Source organism: Terrapene carolina, unplaced genomic scaffold (genome assembly GCF_002925995.2).
Source record: "Terrapene carolina triunguis isolate 2854851 unplaced genomic scaffold, T_m_triunguis-2.0 Scaffold97, whole genome shotgun sequence".
NCBI lineage: Eukaryota > Metazoa > Chordata > Testudines > Emydidae > Terrapene > Terrapene triunguis.
The window spans coordinates 15823411-15849992 of NW_020664448.1; the positions used below are offsets into that span (position 1 = coordinate 15823411).

The 26582-nt window shown below is 39.4% G+C and overlaps 1 protein-coding gene across 4 annotated transcripts in view; it reads left to right on the plus strand.

The window, feature by feature from the left end:
• The first annotated feature begins 945 nt into the window (after positions 1 to 945).
• The window catches only part of CEP295 (centrosomal protein 295), a 48111-nt gene continuing 22474 nt past the window's right edge, over positions 946 to 26582 (plus strand). For all 4 annotated transcript variants that reach the window (XM_026651601.2, XM_026651603.2, XM_026651602.2 and 1 more), the window contains exons 1-14: positions 946 to 1031; positions 2894 to 3027; positions 4528 to 4728; positions 5869 to 5993; positions 6828 to 6921; positions 10951 to 11064; positions 12264 to 12404; positions 15662 to 15845; positions 16117 to 16290; positions 16910 to 17134; positions 18683 to 18789; positions 22483 to 22692; positions 23522 to 23619; positions 23741 to 24875. In XM_026651601.2, the coding sequence (XP_026507386.1) occupies positions 2908 to 3027; positions 4528 to 4728; positions 5869 to 5993; positions 6828 to 6921; positions 10951 to 11064; positions 12264 to 12404; positions 15662 to 15845; positions 16117 to 16290; positions 16910 to 17134; positions 18683 to 18789; positions 22483 to 22692; positions 23522 to 23619; positions 23741 to 24875 (2928 nt within the window). In that variant the 5' untranslated portion in view covers positions 946 to 1031; positions 2894 to 2907. The remainder of the gene's footprint in view (positions 1032 to 2893; positions 3028 to 4527; positions 4729 to 5868; positions 5994 to 6827; positions 6922 to 10950; positions 11065 to 12263; positions 12405 to 15661; positions 15846 to 16116; positions 16291 to 16909; positions 17135 to 18682; positions 18790 to 22482; positions 22693 to 23521; positions 23620 to 23740; positions 24876 to 26582) is intronic.

A 26582-nucleotide genomic window follows, 5' to 3' on the forward strand; every position in this document is an offset into this window, starting at 1 on the left:
CATGGATACTGATTTATAACCACAGATATCCAAATCCACAGATATAAATGTTGTACCTGCGCAGGGCTCTATTGACCTGGGGGACCAGTTGAAATTGGGAAGCAGAAATTGGCTCTGCCTATTTCCTATTATTTGAAAAATGTACGAGGACCGAGGTGCGAAAAGAAGAATTGTTCTGGAAAACCAAGACATATGGTAACCCCGTCCCTTTCTATCCTCTATCCTCACAGCCTTCCTTGACTAATGAGCGCATTGTTATAACCGATGACTCTTTCCTGCCTTTCTGCCCCTTGTTTCTTTTCTAGCTCTGCCACAGCCACACATTTATTTTTCCTAACTCTGACCGGCCCCTTGCCCTGGGCTAGCTCCTAGGAGTCCGTAGTCTCTAGGGTGACCAGATAGCAAGTGTGAAAAATCGGGACAGACGGTGGGGGGGTAATAGGAGCCTATGTAAGAAAAAGCCCCAAAGATCTGGACTGTCCCTATAAAATCGGGACATCTGGTCACTCTAGTAGTCTCCCTCAGAGCTTCCACCGCCACACAACGCATAGCTCAGCCTCAGCCCACCGTCCTCCAGCCCAGCCTTGCCCCACTGGACCCCATCCCTGGAACAACCCAACCGGCCCCCCACCACTCAGCCTCTCCATTCTCTCACACACACCCCCTCCCCGCCTTTTACATTGGCGCCAGCGCCTTCTTTTCCCGCCGGTGACTACACCGGCCAGTCACCGCCCTTCTTAGCTACCATTGGCCAACAGGAGCCATGATGCTACCTCAGGGGCGTGGCTTATTCCCCTGGTCACCAGCCTGCAAAAAAAAAAATCCTCTGATTGGCACGTGAGCGGAACCAGCGACAGAGCTTCCTCCGCGCATGCGTAATGTAGGTTCATGGCCTAGGCTGCTGGGATGGCTTCGCGCTGCTCTCTTAGCCATCGGCGGGCGGTTCGAACGGCAGCGGATGTGACGACGTGGGCTCCCTACCCGGTGACCGGAAGGAGCCGTTTGAAACGACGGAGGCCGGGCGCGGGCAGGTCGGTAACCAGCGGGGTTATGGGGGAGCCTTTGTTGTGACTGCGGGGTGGGGAGCGGCGCCCGGCAGATTCGCCCCTTTCCCCAGCCTCGCCCCGCTCCCGTGCTGCTGTTGCGGCGGCAGCGGGGTGTTGTGTTCGGCGTGGGTCGGTCCCGCCTCCCCCCCCAGCAATATGCGGAGCCCAGACTCCGCCCGCGGCTGGCAGAGCTGCGCCGCTGGGGAAAGGGGGGGGGCTGGCAGGGGGAGGCCCCTGGGGTGCCCGGCGGCCCGGCCTGCCTCGCTATAGACTTGGTGTGTGTGTTTCCAGGCCTCAGGTGGCGGCCCGGACCCCGGTGTTCCGGGCTCCCAGTTTTTGGGGCGTGGCTGCCCTATCTGCGATCCGCTTTTAAGGGGAGGCAGGGTAATTCTGGAGAGACGCTAATCTCTCCGCACTCCTCCGTGTGCTTTGGGGCCCCATCCTGAGAGAATCCGGCCATGCAGGTGTAGGCTGAGCCATGGGGTAAAGCCCAACCGCTGCTAGCCTGGAACAAATGTTTGGGGAGTGCCCCCTTCCCTTGTCTTCCCACGGGCACTAACTACCCTGCACTGAGGGTCAGCTAGTGAACTCAAAGTCAAAAAGGCCAATGTAGACAGACCATGTGGGTAGACTGTATACCCATGGCGGATGTAAACTGGGCTGTTGGGAGAAAGACAATGAAGTCGGGTTTTAGAGGGCTTGTGTGGGGAAATGGTAAGACATAGAACACTAGAAACTGCCCCTCCCAAATAAGAGTGTGTGGTGTGCATGCCAGCTTGCATCTGTGTGATGCTCCCTCATTATAGTGAATGGTTGGTTACTCCAGTGATGCCTACAATGCAGAATTCTACTGAATAGCTGAATCTAGTTTATTTTCAACCTTCTTGCACTCACTTCTTGCACTACATTGTACCAAAATCTGAAATATCAAACATTTAGAAGTGGCTTCTGCTTTACCGATTTAGTTTATGCTGCTTCTTCCTCCTGAAATTTCAGTTCTTCAGTTTTTGCACGGAAATTATCCTTTCCTATTTCAGTAGGAAATAGAATGTGTCACTCTCTTTTTTCAGTGTTTTTCTCCCTCACTGCCTATGTCAAACTTTTGATTTATAATTTATTAGCATTGATAAGGGACAGATACCAGTAGCACATTAAAAAAAAATTTGTAGTTAAAAGGTCACTGAAAAACTGGTTATTTTCTAGTCATTTTTACAAGCAGACTGTTGCTGATCTGGCTCACAACTTCATACGGTAGAGATTCCCCATCTGGTCTGTGGAGAATTTACAGGTCATATAATCCTCACTCTCCTTGTTTCCAGTTGCTGAATTACATTAAAAGACAGTTTTAAATACTGTTGTTTGTAATATTACTTTTTCTTGAAAGTAAATGTGAAAGAGTGGGTAAGGTGGTCTGCATGAGGAGGTGGTAAGGGCCATGACGCGCCATTTAGTCCATCCACCCTTTGAAATATTCTTCCACAGCAGGAGGTCTCAGACTTTCAGTCCAAATAACCCAGTACAATGACCTTTTATTGATATGTTTCATAAATTGAATGGAGTTGTAGCATGCATGCTTTCTGAGGCCCCAATCTCTCAGTGATTGCCATGTGAATGGAGGAGTTGTCCATGCAGAGCTCATTGCAGGTTTAGTGGCTAAGTGATAAGTGCGTTTGATTGTAAGCTTGTAGCAAAGACTTATGCTTAATGACATTGAGTTTTTTGGCAAAGTGTGCAATGAGCATGAATATCTTTATAGATTTTTAGGATTGTGCCAAGATTTTTGATTTCCTGTAAGTATTTTTAAATACAGTATATTTACTTTATTCTCTAATGTTGTTTTGATACAGAAGTCAAATATCCAATGTATGCAAAGATGAAAAGAAAAGTGGCAAAAGGTGGGAGACTGAGGCTTAGTCCTAATGAAGAAGCTTTACTTTTGAAAGAAGAATATGAAAGACGACGAAGACTAAGGCTGCAGCAGGTATGTCTGCATTATCAACAGTAGTTTTCATTTAGATGGTTGAAGAAAAGAACATCTACGGTTTAGGAATACACTTCTTTAAACAGCGACAAAGAGTCCCGTGGCACCTTGTAGACTAACAGAAGTATTGGAGCATAAGCTTCTGTTAGTCTATAAGGTGCCACGGGACTCTTAGTCTGGATCTGTAAAAAGCGACAAACACGGCTATCCCTCTGATACTTTTTTAAACGATACTGTCACACAGCAAAATTTTCAGTTTGGTAACATACTGTGTTTTGCAGAGTAAGTTTGTGAAACGCTTTCATTGTCAATTAATTGTACCTTTTGTGGTGGCTTCTCTCTTCAGTGCTCTTTGCCCAGGCCCCATGGAGCTCTGTCCTTGCTCCTTTTCTTCCTCTACACCTTACTTCTGAACAATCACATCTGAATGTCTCTCCAACTACCACCAATCTATGTTGACAATGACCACTTGGATATATTTTTCTACTCTTGAGGTATCACTTCCATACAGACTCACATTCTTGATTGCCTTTTAGGCATTCCTTCTAGATGATGCATTGCCAAATCAAACTAAACACGATTAAAACTGAACTTCTCCACTTTCCGCTTAAACTTCCTTTTTCTCCTTGGTCACCTTTGGGGAAATTTTGTGATTCTCCATGTACCACAGCTTGGTGCCTTAATATAAAATTGAACTCTTCTCCCCTCTCTTTGCATCCATGTGGCTGATAAATCCTGTAATTTTTTCCTAGGTAACCTATTTAAAATCTCTTTCTCGCCGTATCTCTTACTCTTATTTCATCCCTCATCTACTGCAACCTTCCTCTCATTGGTTTTCTGAATACTAATTTTGTCTTCCTTCAATCTATCCAAAATTGCTGCCATTAAATTGTCTACTTTAGCTACTGCTGTGTCTGGCCCATCTTTTAATGCCATTATTGGCTCCTCCTGGTACAGAGGAAATGTAAGCACCTTGCCTTTAAAGTTCTTCACAGCCTGGCTTCTAATTGCCTTTCCACCCTCGTAACTTTCTGAAAAAAATGCTGCATTTCCTACTTCCTTGTACAGTCTCTGTTTAGATTGTGTGGTCTTTTGGGCAGAGACTTTCTACAACTAGTAAATCTTTCATTCAGCAGTACTCACTCACTGATTTGGCAGGAGTATGTTGTAACAACATGTGAGACTTGTTTGCTAGCCTCTTCTTAACTCTCTCTGTTGACAGGTGACTTTTGTCTGTATGGAGAGAAGGATATTAAAATGCATTATTGAATTATGGCTGTTAATGGTTGATGAACTGTAGCTCATTATGAATAGTCTTACACATTTATTTAAGCTTTTTAGTTTGGAAAAGAGAGAAAATGGCAACTTAGGTATGCTCAGAACCCAATTAGGTTGATCTGAGTAGTCAGTAAGATGGATGAGACTGAAAGAGTTGGTTAAGGGTCTGCTACAAAAATAAACTCTGGTAAGTCACTAATAAAATGTAATTTACTTGCTCAGGTTAGAGAGCAGGAGAGGTACATTGCCGTGCAGATAAGACAAGAAGTGAAGCAGAGGAGAGATGAGCAGCTACATCAGTTGGCAGAAGAACTGAAAGCAGAGTGGTGGAAAGCACAAAATCAGAAGATTAAAGCCTTGGAAAAACTTTATCTATCAAGTTTAAGAGCTGTGGGAGATGGACACAGACAGGCAAAGGAAAATGTAAGTAAACACGTCACTTGATATTGTGTCATAGTCAAGGCTAACAGAAAATATTTACTGAACTAAAATTATAAAGATTATGGCTTACAAGTTTCTGTGACGCTTCTGACCTTGCACTTCTAATGCCTGAAGTGATATGTTTTTAAAAAAAGCCAATTTTGAAAAGTTAGCAAAAATATTGACATACAATTAATGCAGTGTATAAAAGTGTATGTCTAAACAGCAACTAGACACCTGTGGCTAGCCTGTGCTAGCCAACTCAGGCTTGCAGGGCTTGGGCTGCTGGGCTGTTCAATTGCTATGTAGACTTGTGGGCTCAAACAGCCCGAGCCCAGTGAGCACAGGCCAGCTGCAAATGTCTAGTTGCTGTGTAGACCTACCCTAGAAGTCAGGAGACCTAGCTCTGCTACAGATTTCCTGCATGACGTTTGGTAAATCACTTAACCTCTGCCTCGGTTTCTCCATCTGTAAAAAGGAGATTATGCTACTTCACCTGGTGTTGAGACTTAATTATTACTGAACAGCTTTAATATCCTAGGATGGAATGTGCTGTAGAATTGCATATTAGTACTATAATAAGAGGAGGCAATTAATTACAAAGGATAGAGTTACTGTTGATGTATCCTAGGAGTTGGCAACAGTGGAAAAGGAGGTACAAAAAGGATGTGGCGTTGTAAGGAGCTTTTGCTAAAATATTCCATTGTTGATAAATTGTGGTAATGGTTCTTTGAAATGCTAGTACCACTTTGGTATGAAATTGATATTTTGAAAAATTCTTCTTGCTTCTAATAGATGAAGTTAGCAGTCAGTGAGTAGATGCAGAGGGAAGCTAAGCTTTTCAAACTGTTCCAATGAATGACGAGGGGAGGGGAAAGGGGGAAGAAGGAGGGCATGGCAAATTTGTTACTATTGGTACAGTACTATACAAAGAGCGAATAAGGAAGGCAATAGAGTAAGGGAAAGTGATTATCCAGAATATTTAGATTCTTGTAGCATAGGATTAAACACAGTGGTGCATTTCTATCATATGAGTTGATACTTGTTAGCAGTAATACTTGAATTGTCATGTTGATAGTATTATAAGTAATTAGAATCTGGGTGAAGTGTTTATTATAACATTAATTACATTTCATTGTAAAGGAACCTGATTTGGTGGCTCTGGCAAAGGAAGCAGAGGAAAGGAAACAAAGAGCAGAGAAGAGACATAAGGAAGCCCTGAAAGAACAGAAAAATCAAAAAGAAAAGTTGTTGAAAGAACAAACGTGGTATATAGCGGTAATTTATTTGTCTTTAAAATGCAGATTATAGTGTATAAAGAGTGAAATGCAGGAACCTTGAGAATTCTTGTTTGGTACATTTTTAGTTTAGGAATTCCATGTAGTGCTTGATGAAGTTATGGAGTTTGGTAAGAATTCTAGCTTGAGAAACAAGGGGATAAAATGGTCAAATGAACTAGATGGCTCAGGGAGCTCTCAGTGCGATGAAGGGCTTTTCACCCTCATCACTGGTTTCAGCCCACTTGGGTAGTTGACAGCTGTTCAATGACATATGAAATGAATTGATCTCGGTTCAGTTCCTGAGGGACAGATATCCACTTCATAAAATCCACCATCATATTTTTCATTGGCTGTCATGCTTCTTAGTGTTCTCAGCAGATGAGTTCAAATTTGAACGGTGTGAAAAAATAAATGTGTTAGAAGATAGTATTACTAGAGGAGAGATGAGGCACTATAGGTAAGTTTGTGTACATTTGAAAAATTAAAGTGGGCTGACCAAAGTGACACATGCAGCCCAGTGATATTCAGGAAGCTTATTTGAAAAGAGGGGTTGATTTTGTTCCGAAGCTTGTGCACTCTGCAATTCTGATCACTTTTTGACCATCTGCATTATTTCAAGATATTGATTCTTCAGTGTTGCCTTTCATTTTCAGTTGCCTGTTCACTGATCAAATTACTTCTGTTCACTCACCCCTTGAGAGTTATTATAAGAGTACATACAAAGATTAATTAAAATACATTTTTAGGTTTATCTTTGATTTTTACAGTGCTAGTATTCCTGTTTGAACACTTTTTCCCAACCATTCTTTGTTCTTGCCTAAGGCGAACAAATGCACGTAAGCATGCAATGTATGTGGAAAAAGAGAGAGCTGCCAAAATTGCAAGCCTGCCACCACCTCCACCCCATCCTTTTGAGGTGAGTATCCAATATGTGGGGATGGTGATAATTTCAGGGTAAAATATAAGCATTACTGTGGCTTTATTCTGTCTTCTGGAAGCATAACATCTGAATTCACTATTTGCATGTTGTAAGTTGCAATAGTTCACCAAAGACTATTCAAGGGCAAATTAAAGAATTAATTTTTATGCACAAACGTATGCCTTGTCATTAGGTTTTTTTATATTTAATTTGGTTTGTGGTGGTGGTGGGTTTTTTTGTTTTGTGAGACTAATATGATTTTTCTTGATTAATGAACTCTTTCAGTCTTTATTACCGTTAAGGCAATTAAACGAAAGTTTAAATGCCCTTCCCCCAAAATACATATACAGCCCCAATCCCCTGTTTTAATGATTCAATAATATACTTTGCATGTGTATTGTTTGCATGTGTAACTGAGAGCTTTAAGATTCTGTTAGCTTTTCTTCTTGAGCTGTCTTTGTTATGCTTGTGGAATATGGAGTACAGAATATATGCTAGAACAATTTTGTGACGGTTTGGGCCCTTTGGGGTGTCACCTGAGGTGCTGAGACATCACTGAGCCTGTCTATTATGCCAGCCTGGGTTCCCTTTACCTGGCCTTGCTGGGTTATGCTCACAAGCCTCTTCCAGCCAAGCACACAGGCAGGGTCACACCCAGCTGCACAGAGAGAGAGAGAGAGAGAGATCCACTCTGGAAAGGTTCAGCCTTAGGGGCTTGCTCCAGCCCTCTGATGCCCACTCCTTTTAAGAGGTACAAACCCAAAGGTTTTATGAAATTCGCCCTCAGTGTGGAGGGAGATATGCACAACTTCTTGCCTCTTCCCACCCTCCCCCTGTTAGAAATTACATAAACTGGGTTATATTATAAACAAGCAATAAGTTTATTAACTACAAAAGGTGAATTTTAAGTGAATATAAGGGATAACAGAACAAAGCAGATTACTGAGCAAATAAACCAAAGTACGCAAGCTAAGCTCAATATACTTAAACAGGTTACACAATGTAATTTCTTACCCTGAATGTTGTTTTAGGCAGGTTGCAAAGTTTCTGTGGTTCAGAGTTTATTTCTTTTCAGACTGGACCCCTTTTCAGTCTGAACTCCTCCCTTGCCTTCCCTTCAGGTGGCTTTTGCAGTCTTTCATCTTGGGCAGACAGACCATGGAGAGGAGTCGTCCCATTTGTCTTCCTTCCCCCCCCTTAAATAGGATTTACATAAGGCAGGAATCCTTTGTTTCCCAAATTTGACCCCCCTTCTCTTCCAGTAGAAAGTTACAAGAAGTCCCTCTTCCTTTCCAATCATATCTCACATGAGCCATCTTGCATAAAGTACATCTCAGTTATGTCATATTCATATCATATGCATATTTTAATAAATAGGTAATGACACGTCACAAATTCATTTTGTTAAAACCAGTGGTCTAGAAAAATGAATGAAAACTAAGATCCTGATCCTGCAGTAATTTTGCATGCACAGACATGTACATCCACTTGGAGTTCCATTGTCTGCTTTTGTGGGGCTTTTGTGCACCACAAAGGTCCATCTATTGTAGAATTGGGGCCTAAGGTTGAAAAATAACATGAGACATACTTTAATATTAGACAAAGAAGTCTTTCAAAACTGTGCCTACCGTTAGCTCACTTAATATACCTGTTGACAGTATATCCACTTCTAATATTGAAGGATCACAGTATATTATTGTAAAGTGGGGGAGACTGCTGGGACCCATAAAATTTTTCCTTTGAAAAATTGTTATGGTTCTTATAGAAGCACAACAAATTCTTTTAAATTGGTAAACTCTTCTTGATTTCAGCACTCTTAAAAATAGCTTAAACTGTGTTTTGTTTAACCTAATCACCATGTTACCTTTGACACAAAAGCCATACTAGCATAAAGTGCAGAAAAAATTGCTGCCTCTAAGATCAGTGTGCTGGAGTAGAGTGTGCTGGAGTAGAGTGAATTTTTTTCAGGCTGGATTGTAAACCCCTAATAGAAACTCTGACAGATTCTTAACTCCAGGAGCAGTAATAACATTGATCACAAATGGAGAAATAGGCCACTAATTGTTTTTGCATCCTAAAGAGATTTTTTTGTAGCATTAATTGGAAAATTACAGCCTTGTGACATAACTCTCATCTTTGCAACAAATATTATTTGCAACTCTTGCATAAAATACTGGAGATTTGATTAAAATGTAATCTGTTACTGTTAAATTTTCAAATATTTCAAAAGAACTATATCTCATTATATTCCTAAAGTTGTAGGGAATAGGGCTAGCAATAGGTAATCTATCTAAGTTTTGTTATGGGAATTGTCTATTTTCAAAGCTATAATTAGTATCTATAAATATGTTAGTTTATGTGGGTCTATTATAATTACTTCCATTTATTGTCCCAGATAATTCTGGTAGTTCTTATTTTTATATTGTTTGACATTTAAAATAGTTAAATTGTCAGTGGGGCTATATTATTGATGCAACACCAATATTTCTAGACTAGAAAGCATGTGTTTTCAATACTTATAGAGTAGTGGTAGTCTCATTCCATTGGGAAGGTTGAAACTGGCTCCCCATTATAGCCAATCTTCTCCCCACGCCTTAATACAAAAACAAAAAAACCTTGAAATTCTGCATGCTACATCTTACCCCGGGGTAGAAGTTTTTCTGGGAAACCTAGTAAAAAGCAGACAGCTTTGAAGTTATTGATATTTTGAAAACTTAGCTCTACTTTCTGAATTTTTTTAACCCTCTATTATTCATGATCTATCAGAAGTGGTTTGGCCTAGAAATTCCACATTTATTTTGTTGGCCTTTGTGAGAAGTCTTTTTTGGCGGGGGGGGGGAAGGGGGGATGTGGGCATCTTGGAGGGTGGGAGAGCTGAGGGGAAACAAATAGAAGGGAGATGGGGGTTTAAAAAGATAGGGTTTAAAGGGCCAACACTTATAGTGGAATATATATTGGCCACCTTGATGTTCAAAGTGCTGGGCTGTGCCAGAGGCACTGGAAAATATAAAAAGGTGTAGAGATGGGAGTAGAGGACTGGGGAAGGCATATGAAGGGGTGGCATGGAGTCTTGGAATGGGGGCCTCTGAAGGAGACATGAGGTAGATGCACATGAAGGAGACAGAACACTGATGGGGCATGAGTGTGGATGGGTACCGAGGACTGCAGGAGTAGAGGTACAGGATATATGCATGAGACATGGGGAGAATATGTTGAAGTTTTCAATGGGGATAAAGGCCAACCTTCGCCTCTGCTGCATTTGTTTGCATCATACCCTACTCGGGTACGACTCCCATCCTCTCACACACCATCTGTGGGCCCCTAACATCTGCAGGAGAGAAACCTTGCTTTGGTGGGCTGAGACCCCCTCCTGCAGATGTTATACACCAACCCAATTTAAACCTTTTGGCACTCATTTTAAAAAGCCCAGGGAAATTCAGAAACGAAGTTTGAAGATTTGTTTCAATTAAGTGTTGCTAACTCATCTGTTTCCCTTCCCTCCTCCCAATTGCACACATTTTGTAGGAACAGCGTAGACATTTGCTAATATAAGGAATGTTTTTTCTTGAACAGAACTTCTAGTAATTCTGACACCATCATAAGACATTTAGGCATTTGTAAACGTAGTCTGCAGTTGAGTGTATTTGAGAGATTTTATTTTTGCTTTGTTATTTGAAAGTATATTGTGTAATTATGGTTGTCCTACATTGTGACAGCTGCTATAATTGGGATCTGTATTAGTACACTGAAAACAAAGCACTTTTAAATTAAGGTAATACTGCTGAAAATTGGAACCATATCCTTAAAATTAATGACAGTTGGCAGGGAGGAGTTGGCCTTGGGCTGTTAGACCCTGTCAGTCATTAAACCCTCTTGATATGCCTCATATTGAATGTGGTTTGTTAGTTAATATATATGTAAAGTTTGAAAATCCGTGCAAATCATTTATTTATGTTCCATTTAGCTCATAATGGAAAACAGTGCCGCTGGTAAAGTAACTGATTATTTGTACTTTCTGCTTTTTAGAACTTTGAAGTGAAAAGATTGCCTACGGTGAAGGTCTATAATGCTGACAATTTTTCTGTTACTCATCACCATCTTTCTGAACCTTATGTGGATAGAGAAATGGACACACAGCAGGTGACTGATATCAAATATGCCTATGGCGTATGCTTCCGTATTTCAGTACTATTGTATTGTATCTATGGATTTTAAATCTGCTGCAACAAATATTCGTTTCACAGTACTTGTTTAAAATCTAGGAGTTGGTATCACATAATTAAAATGAAAACATGTCAGCTAATTTGGATTTCAAATGGTGAAGACTTGTTAACAGTGTAAATTGTGCGTATGTATTCGGGCCCCAGTCCTGCAAATACTTACTTGAGTAGTCCCATTATGTTCATGTTTGCCTGAAATTACCTAGGATTGTTAAATGTTTGAAGGATCGTGGCCTAAAGACTGAGGGTATGTCTACACTACCTGCTGGATCGGCTGGCAGCGATCGATCCAGCCGGGGTCGATTTAGTCTAGATGCGATAAATCAACCCCCGAGCGCTCTCCCGTTGACTCCTGTACTCTCCCGCCACAAGAGGCTCAGGCAGAGTTGACGGGGGAGCAGCAGCAGTCGACTCACCGCGGTGAAGACTCCACAGTAAGTCGTTCTAAGTACATCGACTTCAGCTACATTATTCATGTAGCTGAAGTTGCGTAACTTAGATCGATTTCTCCCCCCCCTTCCCCAGTGTATACTAGGGCTAAGAGCAGATGCATCAGAGTGTTTCATATGTGAAACTTGGAAAATGTTTTCTCCTTGTTTACAGGCCATGAGTTTTCACATTAACTTTTTTCAACTCTCAGTGGCCAGATTTCAAAAGGCTCTTACTTTGGAAAACTCACAGAATGTGTTTATTTTCCATATGAATCTGGGAAGACTTCTGTTTTTTCTGTTGTGTTAAAAAAAAAAAAAAAAATTCTACAGCCTGGTATGAAATCAAATGTATAGCACTGTCTGTATTCAGCATTATACCTTGTATTGAATGAAAAATCCTGGGTGTTTTTTGGCGTAGCCAAGCTATCATAAACGTATAAGGGATCTTCCACAGTAGCACTTGAAACTAGAACAATTTGACATCTCAAAATGAGAGGATTATAGATGTCACTATGTACATGTTCAATTGAGAGCTGTACACATTACAAGTTGTGTATAGCCACTCATAACTACTTTTTAAAGTAGTTTGGCTGAATAATTGAATACAGAATTACTCATTTATTGTCAACTGTATTTTGAGTCTGCACAATTCTTGGTGATATTTGAACTGTGACTAATTGACTACCAGCCAGATGCTCGGTTAGTAGCTGAAGAGGAAGCAAAGCGGTTGGACGAACTACAAAAAGAAGGAGAGAGAGATAGGAGAGAACAGCTTGAAAAAGCACATCTGAGAGGAAGTCATGCCTTGAAGATGGTCCATTTGGCACAAGTAAGCAAAGTAGAAAATGTTTTCACCCCTCAGCTCACACTGTAATTCTTCATAAATGTCAAAATGACCAGCAATTAAAAAAACAAACAATAGTAAATTGGATTCTAAATTAATTGGTTTGAATTGGAACATGCTGACTTCAGGAAAGACCTTGGAATAATGGATGTTTTCAAAATGCATATCCTTAAAAGAAAACTGTTCTCATTTTGCTCAGCCCTGCAATCAGAAAGTTCAGAAGGTAAGAAGCAATTCTCTGTCATTAAAATGAAAGGGATTTGAAAATTAAAGGAATGCTGCAGATAGTTCAGGTTTTGTGGCTAATGCCCAAATTTTACAAAACATGATATAGCAAATTTTCAGAGTACTTGAAAACAATAAATAAAAAGGTTTTTGGTTAGGTATGGGTTCTGAGTTGCAAACACTGGAAAAGGAATGTTGAAATAAGTGCATAAGAAGTGGGAATGTACATTTTGGTTTTTAAATTGACTTATTTTTTTACCAAAATTGCGCACATACATTATTTACTATGTATATGTTTGTCTGAGACTGATTTAAAAAAAAAGTGGTGTGAATTTGAACTATTAATTTTGCAAAGCTTGCGAACTCTGCTGGTATGCTTCTAAGTTCTTTGCTTCTGAACTTTTTGGCTTGATCTTGGACACGGCTGCCCCTTTAATGTAAGGGTTTTTAACTGAAGTCCTGCAGTGTGAATAAACTGCTTAAAGTGGTCTAAATCAATAAAGTGGTCAAACAACAGGTACAATTTAGGCAGATTCAAAGCTTAAGCATTTCAGAACCCCCATCTCTCACAGTGTTCTAAGAACTGTAGTGGTTCCTTTAGTGACCTTCAAAAATGTTCATAAAACTATTATACTGATTTTCTTCAACTCCGGATTAAGTTTTAATGAAGGGTAAAGTTTTCAAAAGTGTGTGAGTGAAAATCAATGGGACATAGGGTTTATAATTACTTAGGCATGTTTCACATTTTTACTTGACATCTACAAAAGCCTTATTTAATACGCTATAATCAGACTTTCTTCCTACTTTAATTCTTGCTTCAATGCTAAATGAACATTAAAAACTGAATATTGAAACATTTAATTTTAGGCAAAATACAGTTCTTTTAAACATTTAAAAATGAACTATGCTTTATATTAAGTAATAGTGAAATTCCTGACTTTGGAAGTTGAACTCTAATTCTGATAGTCCCTCTCATCCCCATTTAGGTATTTAACTGTGTTATTACATAATGATGACACAGCGCTCACCGATACCCAGAAGTGAGTGTGAATAACTAGGCTGTTGTAAAGTTAAAACATATTCTGAATTCAGCTACTCTGCTCCCTTCCTTTCCTAATTTTATAAGAGATGGCAGAGTGATTTTTAATTCTGCATAGTAAAGGTGATTGCAAACTATGTACATTTTAACCCAGCATTCTTTAGAGGCAGCAAGACTGATAAGACTTAATCCACAAAATATTAGCTGGGAGGAAGGTAATTATCCTCACTTTCCAGGTGGGGTAATCTGAAGCAGCAGCTACCTTTTAGTAGGAATGCACGAACTTTACCTCCAAAAGCTTGTTTAAATTAACTTTAGTGACAAGTTAAATGAGTTTGTTCTCAATCTAGCCCATGTCCCATACTGCCATAGTTCAGCCCCAAGCATCTCTGCTTGTCTTGAGTCTGTTGATACAAATGAAAAAGCGCTGTTGGCTGGGTGTTTCCAGTGATTGTCCTACCACTTTTTGGAATTCACATCTCCCTTGATACAAAATACCCTGATCTTTTGAGTACATTCTGGAGCTCATCTTCCCCTCCCCCCCCCCCAAGTTGTTTGAATATGGGGGGAACTTTAAAGATGACAGACTGTTGTATGGGGAGAAGGATTTAATTTCTGAAATTAATTTACTTACTAGTGGTGGGTTATGTTTGTGATATAATTAAGTTATATCTAGGATGCCTAGATCACATACTACTTTTTTTCCACAGAACCCCTGCGCCTCATTAAGTATAGGGATGAGGCAGAAGTTTGATATTTTATTATCATCTTTCAGTAAATGGACCCAGGCCTTATTTATTGTACACCGTCCACACCTTGCAGTGAATACAGAATTGTTAATTGCCTTATGGCTGTTCTGTGGTGCTTATCACCAAAGTATCTGAGTACTTCAGAAAGATTGAAGAAGTTATCTTTGCAACAACCCCTTAAAGGGAGAGAGATTATTTTCATTTTACAAATGACAAGTGAAGGCACAGAGACAGATTCAACCCAACATTTGCAGAAGTGTCCACTAATTTTTGGAGCCATGGTGATTGGCTACCCAACTTGAGTCATATAAGGTGTGATTTTTTTTTTCTTAGGTTCTACGTAACTGCATCTCATATTGACTTCAGCTGGAGATGAGAAAAATGGGCCTTTTGCCTCTTTTGTTTCTTTATAATCTAAGAAGGCGGAAATGTTTTTTTAAAACATTTTTCTGCCTTTTTTATTTTACATAAGCAATTCTGCTTCTGTTTAGCACAAAGGTCTTGATGGCAACTAGAGAATTAGAAAAATTATATCACAAGAGATGCGTGAAAGTTGAGCTTTTAAGAAAAGAATGGATTTTAGTCACTGTTGTAATTCCCTGGTTTTTGTTTTAACACTTGTTTAACTTGACCAACATTTTGGAGAAAAGAAGTCTTCCTTAAATATTCAGTATCCCCAATCTGTCAGGTACAGTTTGCGAGCTAATGATGTATATAATCTCCTCCAAGATTCCAACCAGTCATCCAGCAAAACTAGGGAAGACCAAAATTGACTGCTGATATTTCTAAGGTATAAAATAGAAGGAAAAATATTTAAAACAGACTTTCAGAGCTTTTATGCATCATGACAATGCAAGGAGAGTAATAGCCCAATCTTTAAAAAAAAATCCTTTGCAGGTCAGCAATTTAACAAGGACCGAATGTTTTGTTCTATAAAATAGAAAACTTGGAGTTCTCCTATATTTAGGAAAGTTGGCCTACGGGTATATTTTCTGATCTTTAACATTGTAGCGGATCCTTCAGTGCTATTATGACTCTTCATGCCAATAAATGAGTGTAGGATATTCTAGATTGATATATTTTAAGAGGTGTGTGTGTGTGTGTGTATTTAAGCTCAGGAATTTTGTATTCCAGTATGAAGCAAGCATTAAACAAATTTTGTGGTAGCTAATATCAGACTGTCTGGATGTGACAGCTAAACTGTTAATTGATTACTTTGCTACTTGAAGGACCGGGAAAGGCTAATGAAAGAACTTGAACAGATGCAGAATATGGACCTGGCGCGCAGAAGACAGATTGTGGCACAGATGCCACCACAGCTGTTCGAACCTGCATACAGACGCATGGAAATTAAAGAAGACTGGCAGAGGGAACTGGAGTTTGCCTTTGAAGATATGTACAGTGGAGATAGGAGTAAGCTATTTTGAAAGATTGTGAGCCACTGTCAGCATACAGTATTAAAAAAAAAAAAATCTTTGTAGTAGAAGATGTAAATTAGATATGTGTTGAAAGACTCAAACAACTTTCTTAGTTTCTTTGAAACAAATTTTTGGAGTAAGATTGACTTTTGAATTTTGGAACTCTTGAGGAGCTTCTTGTGTGGTGGTCTTAATCCTGCAATTTAAAGTGGTTTTATTCAGATAGAATATATATGACTTTCACGTTGTTTCATTTCTTTATTTAGAAATGAAAGGAGACATGATTTTGCACCTAGAGCCACAGCCTTTGCCAATTCCCTCTGATCGGTCTCAAGATGAGGACTTGGATATCTCCCTGGAGCCAGATTTTGCATGTGAGACTCAACCAAAAATGGATGAGGTGACAGAAAAGGAAGCCCAGCACCCTAGTGAACCAGAGAGTAAGAAACTTTCAAGTTTATCTCTTCTATTGGATATATTTCATTATTTAAGCTATTTGGATGTACCAGAGGGAAAAGAGATTTTTTTTTTTTTTTTTTTTGGTACAGGAATTTTGGAAAATGTAGTAGTGAGTTAAAAAAAAATAAAAATAAAGTACATTAAATACCAGAGATCATGGTATCTTCATCTTTTTAATTAATTTTAACATCTAGAAACAATTTATTGGAGTGTAATAAATACAAACTTCAAATGAAAAAAATGAACTCTCGTTTTTTGTCTCAGTCCTATGAATTGTGTTGTAGTACTGAGGACTATCCTAAGCAGTTGTAGGATTTGTAAATGTAACTAGTGAAATTGCATGTCGACTAATACATGCATATTATAAATATTTTGAAAAGGTACTTTAAGATATCTATGTTGAGAACCTGTCTCTATTCCATGTCAGAAAGTTGTTGTATCTCCTTAATCCATTTGTATAAGCAGCTAATGAAAACAAATTTTGCCAAGGTAAATATCTTACTAGGATGATTTTGTTTACAATCAATGACATACATAATGTGTACCTTGTTTTGTCTTGTTCTTATACCTTTAAGAGTTTGAGGTCTGTGTTCCTCCTAGATCATGAAATGAGAGTGGCTCCCCAACCACAATCAAAACTGGTCTTAAAAAAATTGCTAAATAAGATCCGGAGCCAAAAAGACCAGTGGACTTCAAAATGTGAATCAGAGATTCAAAGTGAAATTGAGACAATTGAGTCAGGAACACTTGCTAGTGAAGAGAGACGATTATGTGATTCAGATCCTGGTCATGAACAACATACTGATTCAGTCTCTGAGGCCATAGGTAAGTATTGTGTAGCTCCCCAACTAAAATTAAATGTGCTTTGAGAGCAAAGAGGGCCTGGCTGGGCAGAACTGTGAATACTACTTTACCCATAAGAACTCTTTAGTGAACAGCCTAAAGTTGGTGCTTTGTTCTGGTCATTTTGTAGACGTGGGGTAAAAAGTGGCTACGTGACTTGGCTTAACTCCTTTTGACTTTCAATGAGACTTAACGTTTTTGAAAATTTTACCATTGGTCCATTTCTGAATTTTTTTAAAGGAATTTAAAGGGAAGCTGAAATCACTTTCTCCCATATTTCTTGACGTACTGAATATCAAGTACCAATAAATTGGAAGGACATCTGTTCCTGGATTCAGTAGCTCTTTTGAATTATCTTTAACATGAAATAGATCAGGTTTACTGCTTGATTTGTTATTACTTTGCAGCCATTTGTTTATCTCCCATTTGCTTCTGGGATGTCATTGGATTAGTGCATGTGATTGGTTTTTAGAGTCTAACTATTAGGCAGTTCAGTACTGTAATTGTTTAAGTAAATGATCAAGTAACTTTAACATATTAGAATTTTACTTATACTTGTGAATGCATTTGCTGTAATGTCATTATTAAATTGAACAGGCATTCCCTGAAATTTTGGGGATGGCTTTGCCTTTAAGGCGTGCGTGTGTGTGTGTGTGTGTGTGTGTGTGTGGTGATTTATTACTTCGTCAATAAGGTGTGAGAAATACACTTGCTAGAGGGAAGCAGGAAACCTTTTCTCATGAATATTGAGAGCTAGTGGTAACAGTGACCATTCTCAATTTAAATGCTCCATTGAAGCTGACTGGTATTCATGGGGATGCTGAGAAGGCAGAAGGAGAGGCTCAAAACTCTTCTGCTTGAGGATGCCTGAGGAGAGTCTGTCTTTATCTAGCAGTGCTGCCTCTACGCTTTATCCCTCTGGCAGCAGAGATCTGAGTCCCTGCTGCTGCTGTTGCTTTTTCAGTAGCTCATTGAAGACTTAGAGATTTTTGACAGAAGCTGTGAAAACAAATCATGATCAGATTTCATTGATCTGTTCCAGAAAGCTATGAATGAATTTGGGGGAGGGAAAAAAATGAAAGAAGCTTGCTGCTCTTTTTTAGCAGCTAGGAAGATGGTGGATTGGAAAGTGTAAATACTGCTTCAGGAGGGTGTGTGTATAAAGAGAAGCCCCCTCCCCATCTCCCTGCATCTGGGAGAATAGTGAAAAGGAGAAAGATGAAGCTATCCATCTTAGAAGTTGCCACTAAACCACAGCCAGTATAAAAGATGGGCCCCTCCGCTTGATCCAGGGACAGAACTCTAGGTGGTGGGAAGTGCTAATTCCCAGGAGCCAGTGGGGATGTTGGAAGAGGAACTTCTCATTAGGGTGTTTTCCTTAGACTCAATCAGGGAAACCTGCCCCCAGATGAAACATTGGGTTGACCTGTAATAGGTAAGTTTTTAAATGTTCTGGCTAGTAGTTCCCAAGCCCTGACAGCACAATCAGGACTATTACTTATATCTGTTAAATATATACATATGTTTCAGAATCTCCAGAAACGTTGGAGCATACTGTTATAGCTGGAAATTCAGTCCTAATCCACCCTCAAGAACAAGCAGCCAAAATTAGAATGGAAGTAGAGAGACAAAAACAGGTATGTGGGTTTTTTTAAACTTCTCAGGATCCTTTAAAATGTGCTTTACATTATAGTTGCTGTATTTCAAATCTAAGAATGGCCATATTGGGTCAGATCAAGGGTCCATCTAGCCCAGTATCTTGTCTTCCAAGGGTGGCCAGTGCCAGTTGCTTCAGAGGGAATGAACCGAACAGGGTAATTTATCGAGTGATCAATCCCGTGTCATCGAGTCCCAGCTTCTTGCAGTCAGAGGTTTAGGAACACCCAGGGCATAGGGTTGTCCTTGACCATCTTGGCTAACAACCATTGATTGACCTATCCTCCGTGAATTTACCTACTTCTTTTTAACCCAGTTACACTTTTTGTATTTCACAACATCCCCTAGCAACAAATTCTATAGGTTGACTGTGCATTATGTGAAGTACTTCCTTATCTTTGTTTTTAAACCTGGTGCCTATTTCAGTGGATGACTCCTGCTTCTTGTGTTATGTGAAGGGGTAAATAACACTTATTCTCATTCTCCACACCATTCATGATTTTACAGACCTCTATCGTATCCTCCATCCCTCTTACTTATCTCTTTTCTAAGCTGAACAGTCCCAGTCTTTCTTCTCATATGGAAGCTGTTCATGCTCATAATCATTTTCGTTACCCCTTTTTTTGTACCTTTTCGATTTCTAATATATCTTTGTGAGATGGGACAACCAGAACTGCATGCAGTATTCAAGGTATGGATGTACCATGGATTTATATAGTGGAATTATATTTTCTGTCATTTTATCTATCCCTTTCCTAATGATTCCTAACATTGTCAGCTTTTTTGACTGCTGCTGCGGATTGAGCTGATGTTTTCAGACAACTTTCTTGAGTGGTAATAGCTAATTTAAATCCTATCATTTTATATGTATACTTGGGATTATGTTTTCCAGTGTACATTACTTTGCCTTTACCAGCATTGACTATAATCTGCTATTTTGTTGCCCAATCACCCAATTTTGTGAGATTGCATTGTAACTCTTCACAGTCGTCTTTGGACTTCACTATCCTGAGAAATTTTATATCATCTGCCAACTTTGCCACCTCACTGTTTACCACTTTTCCAGTTCATTTATGAAGATGTTGAACAGCATGGTCCTGGTACAGATCCCTGGGGGACACCAATATTTATCTCTCTCCATTCTAGAAAACTGGCCATTTATTCCTACCCTTTGTTTTTTGTCTTTTAATCAGTTACTGATCCATGAGAAGACCTTCCCTCTTATTTCATGGCTGCTTACTTTGCTTAAGAGCCTTCAGTAAGGGATCTTGTGAAAGGCTTTTGAAAATCTAAGTGCACTATATCTACTGGATCATCCTTGTCCACATGTTTATTGACCCCCTCAAAGAATTCTGAGAGATTTGTGAGGTGTGATTTCCCTTTACAAAAACTGACTCTTCCCCCAACAAATTGTGTTCATCTATGTGTCTGATTATTTTATTCTTTACTATAGTTTAAACCAGTTTGCCTGTAATTGCCAGGATTGCCTTTGGAGCCTTTTTAAAAAATTGGTGTCACATTGCTATCTTCCAGTCATCTGGTACAGAAGCTGATAAAAGTGATAAGTTACATACACTTAGTTCTGCAAAGTGCTCTTGTGTTCACACTGTATACTCTAGTAATAGCCTTTGTAAAAAATATGCCTTGTGAAGTATCATTTGAAAACCAACAACTTGCTGGTCAATAATATCATGGTGAAATGTATGTAGCAACATTATATATGAAGTTATATATGATGATGATAGCACATGTTCAAACCCACACAGACCTGATTAGGCAAAAGTTGTTAAACAGGTCTATCCTAAACAAAGGAATGTGTGTTTACCTCAGTTTACATATAAGTAGTAAACCGGGTCCATGAGATAGCAGGAGGAGGTAAACTGGTTTCTCAAAGACAAAGGAAAAACTGACTCCTCTAGCCAGGAGTCATCAAAGTTGATGGGCAATCATCGGTCAAGTGGCCATTCTTTGGCAAGGAAGGGGAGCAGGAACATATTAATCTGCATTTTAGCAAGCAACAACATGGAACCTCTTTCACCATGAGACTCCACAGCTGGAAGGAACTTTATTTAGGGGTACCCTCAGGAAAATGCATTTCAAAGGGTGACTGGACTATAAAAGTGGTGAGAGGCAAAAACACCCCAGGTTATTTTTCTTTCTTTTCCTATCTCTCTTTAACCTAAGATGACAAAGGATCCAGCCCTTGGGGAGAGGGGCAGTCCTGACCTGAGAATTTGGTCAGCAATGGGAACATGTGGGATTTTACCTTGAACCAAGTCTTATTTAAGGTTTAGCTGCTATAAAGAGTTTTATCTTTAGTTCTCTTGTAACAATTGCTGACTTTAATACCCTATACTTGTACTCATTTAAAATCTCTTTGTAGTTAAATAAACTTGTTTTATTTTTTAATCAAAATTAATCCAGTGTTTGTGTTTAAATTGAACTGTTAGGGTAACTCAAGTTAAGGTGGCAAACGGTTGCATATTGACCCCTGATGGAGAAAACAGACCTTTAATATCTGAATTGCCCAGGAGAGGGCTGGACAGTGCAGAACACACGTTTTGGGGAAAATTTAGAACTGGAAGTTGTTGGGGCCACCCTGCAAGTAATAACCAAAGTTGCTGGAAGCCAGAGCATGGCAGATGTTTTGCTGACAGGCTGCTGGGGTCAGAGTTGCTGTACTGGGGTTGTAGCTATACACAGATATTCAGGGTGTGATTTGCATGTTGTTTGTGAGCTACAACAGCAAAGTATTGTGCGGTGCCCAAGGTTGCAGTGCACGTGGCGACACACCCCATCACTGGTCTAGAGCAGTGGTCTCCAAAGTGGGGTGCACAAGAGGATCCTTGGGGGTGCGCTTTTTTTTTTTTTTTTTGCTCTGGCACAGCCGGGGGTGCGTGCTCGAAAAATTTTTACTGATAGGGGTGCGCGATCCAAAAAGTTTGGAGACCACTGGTCTAGAGTGCACCCCGGAATGTGACAGTGACCATTAAAGATCTTGTGGAATGTTGTGTAAGAGTATGTGTTAACCTCTGTGTCCTGGCAACAATTTCAAATAGACTCTGTATTCTTCACTACCTATCCCAAGGGGTTTTGAGCTGCTATTGTGCCCAGGTAGTTCAGCGACTGGTGCATAACACATCTGTAGACAAAAAATAAGCCACTTCAGAGGTTTGTGAAGTGCAATTTATGCTGTGTACCTTTTAGCTACTTCAGAGGTATTGTGAGACTTACATCAATGTTAGCAAAATGTGTTGAGAATCTTTGAAAAGCACTATAGAATTGCAAAGTACACTTATTCTGAATTCAGTTGCAAGATAGGGACTTTGTCCCCCCGTCCCACCCCTGAAAATTGTCAATAGAACTGAAATGAATAGACGACTTTTATTTTATCAGTTTAATAGCAACTATTGTAAGCAATATGTAATATAGCTCTATACAGTGAAATTTTACTTAAAGCAACTACCACACGGACAGTAAGAATCTGTGTTCTAGTCAAAATCAAGTAAAATTATACTGTAAACTTTAGGGCTACTTTTAGAGGTCTCTTGCAATAAGGATTGCCTATTGTTGTGTAGGTTTCGTTGCAAGTGATTTGGGACATAAGAATTAACTATGTTTTATGTTTCTGTCATTTAATTCTGGAGAATCACTGTAGTATTTCTCTGTGATAGATAGAGCGAATAGAGCAACAAAAACAGCAGCAGCTAATTTTGCTTAAGAAAATTGAAGAAAAGAGAATATGCTTAGAGGCAGAGTTCCTAAAGGTCCAAATGCAGGCTCAGCTGGAGGAAATAAAGAAAAAAGAGCAAGAGGAGAAAGCTGCGAGTGTTGAGCTGAGTCCTGATCCACTTGTGAGCCAACAGCGGGAAGTGGAACACAAGGTACAGTAAGAACACTTTGTATCACAATTCGAAGAGCTGATTCCATTACTAAATTGGAGTAACTGTTTAAACTTGATTTTTAACTTGTGTGCCATGAGGCAGGATTTCCTGACTCCAAAATGTATTTGTGCTAATGTGTAAGTACTGATTCACTTGACATCCACAGACTTTGGGTATTGAATTATTTCTGCAGGATTTTAGGACATTTATCATAGAGGCTAGAAAATTTTTATGCACAAAAACCAAGGTCATGTGGCTGACTTGTGCAGTGAGTTGTATCATCTTCTGTGCAGAAATGCATGGGGAAAAGAAACTTTTTTTGTTTTTTTAAATCTGCCTTTTTGACTACATAGAAGCCACAAACATGATCACCTCAGGGGGAGGGGGAGATGAGTGGGGATATGGAAAGAGTATAGTCTAATGGTTGCTCTTAAGTGATCTTGAGGCATCTTCTTTCTAGACCCCATCCCCCCCCCTTAAATGCAGCCATCTTGGATCATTGGTCCCCTAGTCTGTGGCTGGACCCTTGTACCTCTCTGAAATAAGCTGCAGATCAACTGTGAGCATCAGTAACTTCCACAGTATGTGCTAGTGTATAATACCAATTTGGCAGGAGAGAATGTAGCCTTAGACCAGCTGCTCTAGGAACTGCACCCCAGCTCCACCACCTCAGGCTGAAATTTCATGGACTCCAAACAAGCACTAACTAGTGCAGCGTGGCTTCTGCTGGCTTGAGAGTAAGAGTGAACATGCTGCCTAGCATTCATCTTATTTAATATGTTTTATACTTATTTGAATTTTCCCACCTAAACAATTTGTTTCCTGTTAGACTGAAACTGCTGCAGTGCCAGGAACTAGCAGTTCTAATGAAGAAAATCGTATACAGATGATTCGTAACTATCAACAATGTCTTCTACTGCAAAACAGGTATTTTCCCCCTGTAAAATTAATATCTTGGGTGGATTGTTTGAGAATTATTTTGTAATTGAAATCTGTTCCAATAATGTCTTCATGCTACACAGGAAAGAAATGTTTTTGTTCTGTTTAGATTGCACAAACAGTCAGTTGAAGAAGCCAGAAAACAGTTGCAGGAATATCAGAATAAGTTGAAGCAAAGATATCCATCTATTTCTATGCCATTAGGCTCTGCGGTTACATTGCAGTCCAGATTTATTAACTTAAAACCTACTACCTGTGAATCAGTTTTACAAATGCGTGGACCCAAAGTGCTTCATAGAGATTATCCATCAGCTAGCCAGTCATCTGTACATGTTCATGTACAAGAATATGCTCCGCCATTAACCACACATTCAAGAACGCATTTTGTGTTGGAAAAGCCATTTGAACAGAGAGATGACGAGCAAAGGCATAATATGGGCTCTAGTAGACAGATACAATCTATAGAGGCCTCACAGTTGGAGCAGAGGCAGTTTCATTTGCCACAACAGAATTACCCTTCACAAGAACAGATGGAAATATTGGGTCCTTCTGATAATCAGGTGAGAGACTTGTCAGAATCCCAGAAGCTGCCTGGGTCAGTCATGATGACTTCACAAGATGCTTCAGTTATGATGCAAACAGAGGCGCATATACAACGGGACAGTTCAGCTTTGCCCACAGAAGAGTCATCTGAGTCTTCAAGAACCCTGGATCTTGATAAAAAGTCAATAATGTCTCAGAAGATGCCAAACCTACTAATAGAGACAGAAGCACAAAAACAGCCTCAGCTTATAGTACTTGATATGCCAGCAGCAGAGGGGTCTCTGAAAGCTCAGGCTGCATCATTTGATTCTTCAGAATACCAGCAGGTACCTACAGAGAGCAGCATAAAAACAATCTTTGAACAAACTATCCCCCAGCCTTTTCAACATCTTCCTTCATTATCTCCTGATGAATCTGAGACTGGGGCAACCCTGGAGTCCTTGGCATCCAAAAATGGAGGTGCATCTTTGTTAAATTATTCCAGTATACTAAAGTTAAGAGAGAGAGTGCTAGCTTCTTCAGAGAGCATCCAAGCTCAGCAAGACCATTTGAAAGAACTGCAAGAGCAACTGGATGTACAAAGAGAAGCTCTTCTTTCAAGGCAGAGAATGCAGGAAGAACTGCTTTTACGTAAGCAGGCTAAATTGAAGGAACAGATGCAGAGACAACAAGAGGCTTTGAAGGATTTTCTTAATAAGCAGGTATGTTTTGTAAATGTAGTATAATGTCTGCTAGTAAGTGTCCAGGCTACAGAGTGGACTTTGCCAATTAGCAGAGTTCCCCATGTAGTGTGCAGACTTTGAGGATGTGCATTTGTCCTTTACTGAAACCAAGACTCAAACCAGTGATCTGTGACCTTTCCGATCTGTAATCAGTGGTTCTGTTACACGAGCCATGAGAGCCTCTCTGCCCAACCATACAGGAACTGTGCTAAGCTTGTCTTAAATTGAACTCTGAACGTAGTGCTCATTGAAGTAGTTAGTTTTTGAAATATTTGCAGGCATCATTATTCAGCTTTACAACCTTTGAATGATGGCTCTAACCTTAAGGGTATAATGAACACTTCTGTCCGGTAAACCGTTTTAAAAAAATGGAGCTGTGCTTTCTATACCTGCAAACAGGAAAATTGGTTTTAAAATTGTTTATATTGGCTGCCTTCTGTTTTGTTAAATTGTTTATGAATAGCAGTAACACTCTCAGACTTTGAATTGTTTTTTAATCACTTAGCTATATAAAATAACCCCTGTTCATTTTACAAAGGAATTTAAAAAATGAAATTCACATTTGTAAAGGCTGATCTGTTTCAAAAGGCAACTTTCCTGTTCTGCATCTCAATTCCAACCTTGTTTGAATTTGCGGCTTCTCCTGAGCAGGCAAAAAGCTAGTGTGATATTTGAGATATGGACAAATATCCATTAAGGATTAGGTTGGGGCACTCCTAATTGTCACTTGTAATCTAAGAAAAACTTTTCTAAAGCTTTTTCTTTGCTGAATTTTCCTTTTTTGGGGAGGTTGAGCAGGAGGGGGGGAAGAGGGTGGTAGCAAAGATCAAATCGTCTATGAACTAAGCTACCATTGATGATTGAAATTTATTCGAATTTACAGGATCAAGTTCATGTACTAAAAATTCCCAGGCTGCCTATTTTTTCCAGTATAAAACTTGTCCATAAAGTCACCTAAGGGATCTCTCTAGTTACCATTCTAAGATTAGAATTGGATGAACATTTTTCAGTAGATAGTAAATTTGCTGAAAACCACAGGTTCAAGGTAACTAAAACTATTCAAGGTAGGATTGAATTCAGCTAATAGTTCATCAGAATAAAAAGAGTGACTTTTTTTTTTTAAATGAGCTGGTTTGACATTTCATTTTGAAACAACCCATTTTATTTAAGCAAGAAACCAAAATAATTCAGTTTTGGTTCAAAATGAACTTTTTTTCCTACATAGTTTGGTTCAGCCACTGAACCAAAAACTCAGTTAGTTATTTGCTCAGCTCTATCCAATATAGTCCACAATGTCTTGAAGTTGAGCAAGTCTCTTTATAGAAGCTGGCTATACAGAAACTCTTTTTTGCCTTATTTTATTTAAACTGGTCTAGTACCGTAGGCATCATAAAGAATGACTTCACACTGCTTTGGCTCTCTGCCTTTCATTTGTGCAGTTTTCAGAGAAGTAAAATCCCTGTCACTGTTAACTGAAACTTAAGTAGAAATATTATTTCAGGACTTGATCCTGCAAGAAACAAAGTATTTTGGCCCAATTCAGCAAAACACTTAAACACACAAGTAATTAATTTTTAACAAGTACTCACATGCTTAGATATTTTGCTGGGTTGAGCTCTTAGAACCTTTCTCTTTTCATCTTCTGGAAAGTGCTGATGTATAGTGTATTTGGCACACATGAAAAAA